Source organism: Mytilus edulis, chromosome 13, assembly GCF_963676685.1.
Source record: "Mytilus edulis chromosome 13, xbMytEdul2.2, whole genome shotgun sequence".
NCBI lineage: Eukaryota > Metazoa > Mollusca > Bivalvia > Mytilida > Mytilidae > Mytilus > Mytilus edulis.
Window position 1 is genome coordinate 18,053,009 of NC_092356.1, and position 6,265 is coordinate 18,059,273.

A 6,265-nucleotide genomic window follows, 5' to 3' on the forward strand; every position below is an offset into this window, starting at 1 on the left:
TATATACCGTCCGAGTATGAGGGTGTGGATGGGGTTAAAAGAATCGACAATAATGGACAAAAGTGTTGAAGTAGTTAACAAATTGAATACGATAGTCACCCTCAATCTCAGATAATGAACAATGAGCGCATAAGCTATCTTCCCTAATCAGGGGTACTAAGGGATCATTTATTTCCCCTTTTTTGTAGCGCCTCGGCTTCTATACGAAGTTGGGGGCACTAAATCTAACTGTTTGGTTATAATATTACACTGTCTAAAATCCAAGATCATTAAATAGGATACTTTTCGAAAGCTAGTTTTTAATCTATAAAATAGAATAATATACAAGAACCCGATTCTTTTTGGTTTTAAGAGTCAATTTTTTTTTTGCCAATCTCTCTCAGGAATTTTGTAGCATAGTTATACTAGTATTCTAAACGTTTCCTTGCCGCAATTTAAAAAAAAAATGCCCTGTATATATACCTTTAGCTTATACAAGCACTTGCGCAGAAGTATACCATAAACATATATCTTTTATCCTGTTTTAAAAGTTTATATTCTGCATTAATGCTGACTCAAACAACCTGCTTGGTTTTGCGTCACAAACTAAGGGAGAAAAAACCTGCCAATAGCATCTTGTCAATTGCAGAGGATTTTAAATACCATCTTGTTCCTAGAAATTGTAGCAGCACAGTCATAGCACAATTTATAAGAAAAAAAACATCTGATAGAATCACGTTATATCAATATGTCAATAAACAACCACGACGTCCTGGGGAACACTGTTTAAAATTAAGTTGCTTTGTATTCTTAGCTACTAAGCTACTGAATTATACTTATTACCGATTTGAAATTACATTAACATGACGGGTACAGCATGTGAAGATCTCCTTAAACTTCCGGGATCAACACCGGTTTTTGGCGGCCTAAGTGTTGCTCTAAATTGTTTATGACTATGTTGTATTTTGTATACTATTGTTTGTCTTTTTGGTCGTTTTATCTTTTCTTTTGCAGAGGCGGATTTAGGGGGGGGAGCAGTGGGCCCGCCCCCCCCTTTTTGGGGAAAAAATAGGTTGCTTATATAGGGAATCACTGAAGCGTGACTGGAGCGGGCCCCCTCTTAGGTCAGTCAGTGGGCCCCCACTTATGAAAATTTCTGGATCCGCCACTGTTTTGCCATTGCGTTATAAGTTTAGTTTCAACTTCAGAGTTTGAATATCCCTTTAGTACTCTTTGCCTCTTTGTCTTTTGTTGTGTTGTTTGTTTTTCTTTTGGTCATGGTGCTGTCGTCTTCCTTCGGCTTACGGTTCATGGTTTTCCCATTGTTATAACGTTGCAATTCTTGTTTTCAGCAGTTTGATCATAACAGTGATGGAATGAGAAAAACAATCCCGTACGCGTCTTGCAATAACTCGATGAGGTAATTATCACTGAATAATTCAGAAATTGGTGATTATGTAGAGCGCATCTATCCCATAGAACTGGAGAATAGAGATAAAGAATACAACAGATGCAGTTAGTCTACCTCATAAATTGACTTACATCTAGAAATTTCAAAACCATCAAGTTCGGTTGAACACACAACTGTGCGATAAAAGAGATGATGTCAGCTTCCCAATTGTGAACTTTCCATTTCTATATAGTAACGTTCCAGCAGTCTGCATACGCAGTACAATGTATATATCTATCTCTCAATTGATACGATATTTCCGGGCTTGTATTTGCTATCCTGATTTCCTTGATAGAGGGTGGCTGCTTACAAGACAGCTATTAAACCAAAAGTTCCAAATGGTGAAGTTGAAATCACCCTTTGTAAATTTTGCTTCGCCATCGCGAAATGCATGGTTGACCGTTATTGAATATCCGTTTCACAGATGATATCGGATATGTTCCTGATGGCGTAACTACAATCCTGTTCCCTTTTCACGAATGTGACCTACCGAAAAAGATGTTTAACAGAGTTTGTAATAACATGTCTAAGCAATTCTACGGGTGCCACATTTGGAGCAGGATCTGCTTACCCTTCTGGGGAACCTGAGATCACCCCTAGTTTTTGGTGGGGTTCGTGATGTCATTAGTTTTCTATGTTGTGTCTTGTGTCTTGTGTCCTTTTATTTGTCTGTTGGTCTTTTTCTATTTTGGCCATGTCGTTTTTAGTTTATTTTCGATCTATGAGTTTGAAAGTGCCTCTGGTATATTTCGCCCCTCTTTGATAACATTTTATAATACAGATAGTGTTTGTTACGTTTTCTTTTAAAAAAAAACACCACATTTATGAGAATAGCGTAAAATTTATTAATTACAAAATTTTATATCTGCAAAGTCTGTATTAAAATACAAAAGTTTATAATTTTTATGTTTTTTGTTTTTATTTGTGGGTTTGATAAAACTAATAATACTTACGTGAAACAGAATACTTTATTTTAAAACTTCACTGTGATTTTAGCTGGGATTAATACATAAATCTAATGGTCCAAGGTATTAAGTATACATGTATTTCCTTAGCATTATTTTTGGTTTAATAGTAAAAACAATACTTAAAAATAATGTTTATATCCCAAGCATTTTTAATAATTCATGCCAATCAAAAGGTAAGTTCTCCTCCGCTCTGTGAAAGTTGAAATCTGGGACCGTTGCGTTAGAACAAAAACAGTAAAAATAGTTTATTTTACTAAAAAATAAAAAAAAAAAATAAAAAAAGTAAACATTTTTTTAAATTTGAATAGCAAACAGTTTGTTCTTGGGGACAAATACTCAGATCCTTAAAGCGTCAATGAAATTTGCACAATTGCTCTGTCTTTGTGAGCGCGGTTTTCTGTGATAATTATGACAATCTTTTTTTTTTATACTTTTATCTAAAAAATATAAAAACAAGTATCGTATGATGATTGTCAATGAGACAAACTCCAACAAAAGACCAATCGACGTATCTAAAAAAAAATGCATCTCAAATGCATTTTAGGCAAATCAATTGCTAATTTAACCATTAATCAGGCAGTCATTTCTGTAGAAAGCAGTTATTTCATTATCTGACCAATTGACTTTTAAAAAATTGTGTATCAAAATGCATATATGGTAATTAATTATTAATTACTCAAATAATCAGACAGTCTGTCCAGCAGAAACAGTTATATTTCATTTTGGACGTCTACTCTCGCCATCACATTTCAACACTTATACCTTTTGGAATAATAAGTACTAATGGCTTAATTGCAATAAAAACAAATTTCTAAATTAAGTAAGTACAGGTATTAAATTCTAAAAGACGTGTATATTACAATTAGCGATAAAAGCTCTCCATGTGATGACAGTAATATAGGTATTAATTGACAAGTATATAGACGTCCGTTGTTTGTAATGAAGCCACGCCCGGTTAATTCTCCTGGGGTGAAACGGTGGCAATACTCACAAGGCAGGTATATTTATACAGCAATTTACAGGTAAAGCCATAAATCACGACCACACGTGCCATAAGTCGGAAATAATAAAAATTGAGCAAATTGGTTTCATTTTGTGCCATATGATATATTAATTGTAAAATCAGTACTTTGTTCATTACACTTTAAGCAACACACATTTAACCATGAAGTTTACAGAAACTGATAGCCAACAGAAAAGAAAGGTATTTAAAATATTTTTTTCAGAAGATATTAATGAAGAAATTATCGTTATCGAAATATCTAATTGCTTAATACTATGATGCTTTATGAAGAATTAAATAAAATTAATCAAACTTTAAATTGTAAATTTGATATGAATTGAATTATTGCATATTCAAAAATAATGAAATTGGCATTAATTATTTTATTTCTAGTATTGTTTTATCAATGTCATTTTGATATACTGTACTGTATCTATCGCAAATGTTATTATGAAAAAAAACCTCTTAATTTTAAAACTTAAAAAAAAGGTGAAATAATTTTTGCTAATTTTTTATACGGCACTAATAATTTTAAACTTTAAAAAAAGTGAAATCATTTGTGTTTATTTTTTTTATGGCACTAATTCTCACTGTCTTTTTAATCTATTAAAATATAAGTTTAGAGAAAAAAGATAGCCTAGAATGAACATTATTTATCCTGTATTTTTTTTAAATATATTTTTTAAAGTTTATATTTTTTAACCTTATATGTTTTTTTCTTTTTTTACAGACAAGTAAACCAATGACAGAAAGACGTCGACGTGAGCGTATCAACAATAGTCTTATGCAACTTAAAAGTCTGGTTTTACGGGATACAAACAAAGAGGTAAGTACTTATATTATAAATACTTCAAGTTACATCGAACAAGATGCCTATAATTTTTATAATATTGTTTTCAATTTTCAATAAATTATTTTTTTTAAATTTTAAACGGAAAAAAGTCATGGACTTTTTTAACTGTATTTTTTAATTGACCAAAAAAATTAAAGATGCGTGAAATCAGTATTTGCTTGACAAATAAAATCTAACTTGATACTAATTTGTCAAATGTAATAATGACAAACATTCGTTGGCACGTGTAGACTGTACATTAATTATTTATGACTCGATTTACTTCACAGTTTACTTTTCGGTTCATACCCGTTGGGTACTTTACAAAAATGACACGCTCGTTCTCGAGACTATCGTCTGCTGTTAACTGAAATGTAATTTATATCAATTTCAGTCTGAAATTGAAACGTCTGTCAACTTAGGCAAAACAAACAAATAAACTCTAATGTCAAAAGACAACAACACCTTATTTTAGTATGTAAATTTTCCCTAAAGGCATACTGTACATGATTATAGAGTTTCATCTCCTTTTATTTATTTATCTTTTTACTTTTCCAGGAACATGTTAAGATGGAAAAAGCCGACATTATGGACATGGCTGTCAGATATATTGAAGACCACCAGCAAAGACAAGTTGCAGAAGGTAAATACAATTTCTAGTTAATAAATTGAATCAGCAGCGAGGACCTGCAGGGAACAGTTTATCTTACAATACAATTTCTATAGTTTGCTATTATAATGCTAAAAAAATTGCCTCTCTTTTAAATTAATTTCAGACATTAAAATTTATCAAAAGACAGTTGAAATGAGGGTACCACACATTAAGATTAGTTGGGTATATGTCAAGGAAAGAGCATATTGGTATAAAGGCTATTAAAATTTGAGACAGCTCAAAACGGATAAATAATCGTACTTTCTATCTCCTATAGTTGTGATGAAAAAGTTGATATTGCTTGTTTCTAAACCATTCTTTGTATTGAAAATCCTTTTATATGTTTTTGATAATTTAATTTTAAACCTTCAATATTTCTAATGAAATCTTATTTCAATAATTAATACTGATATTTTTTTTATTCAGATCAAGAAAGGCAACATATAGCTGTCCAAAGTTTCCTCCAAGGCTACACAACATGCATCCACGAAGTATCTCGACACCAGAGTATCCATGGTTACAGCAACGAGATCGTTTCCAGTCTTTCCAATCATCTATCATCGACCCTAACTGCCATGTCACCTATCTTTCCTCAACAGAACTTTATGACGTGTGCCGTTAATTCTCTACCAGGTCTACCTACTTCTCGACCAGAGTCACGTGCCTCAACCGTCAGCGACGACAGATTTGCCGCCAGCACTCCAAACAGCTTTTTCTCAGCCGACACCAACACGTGCCAACAGTTATCGCCCGCTTTCAGTAGCAACACCTGGTACAACACATCACCAATCATTAACATGTCCTACAACCACAGCGAAAGGCCATCTTCTGTTTCTCCGTCCGCTCCATACGTATGGCCTGTTGACCTCACTTGTAACGATTCAGGTTTCCATGGTTCAGCAGTTGTCCAATCTCCTACCAACCAAGCATCTCTTACATCAGTATGGCGGCCGTGGTGATATTATTAAAGAATCTGTAATGACATAACATTGTATATTTGGTGCAAATTTTAAATTGTATAGTGCTTAATTTATGTAATGATTTCAATTTGTTTGCATGCAAATTAACTAAACTTATTTATCGATAATAATAAATTATTAACAATAAAATTGTTAGAAACTGCAATACTTGTTCTTCGTTCATGCTTATTGCCTTACATATCATTTATTTGGCCTTTTTCCTCACGACTGTATCAATCCAAGAAAAGACAATTTTTTTTTGAGTCATTACTGCAACATTATAAAACTTCATTAAAATTGTTTTAATACCAAAAAAGAGATGTCTTATGATTGTCAATAGGACAACTATCCACTAGTGTGTCGTGTTAAAAGGCAATTATCTGTCACCGGTTGCCTGCAACTACCTTATGGTCAACTACAAA

General features: G+C 32.7%; 1 protein-coding gene across 1 annotated transcript; it reads left to right on the plus strand.

Moving 5' to 3' along the window:
- The first annotated feature begins 4,794 nt into the window (after positions 1-4,794).
- On the plus strand, positions 4,795-5,936 carry LOC139502161 (protein hairy-like). Its single transcript, XM_071291537.1, has 2 exons — positions 4,795-4,875; positions 5,311-5,936. Exons 1-2 carry the CDS (start codon positions 4,803-4,805, stop codon positions 5,841-5,843), a joined length of 606 nt encoding a protein of 201 aa, XP_071147638.1. The 5' UTR covers positions 4,795-4,802; the 3' UTR covers positions 5,844-5,936.
- Positions 5,937-6,265: the final 329 nt, after the last annotated feature.

Bases quoted from the DNA above. Each gene is read 5' to 3' on its own strand.
- LOC139502161 (XM_071291537.1), top strand. From the start codon at position 4,803: ATGGAAAAAGCCGACATTATGGACATGGCTGTCAGATATATTGAAGAC. The intron at 4,876-5,310 runs GTAAATACAATT...TTTTTTATTCAG, and splicing joins GCAAAGACAAGTTGCAGAAG to ATCAAGAAAGGCAACATATA.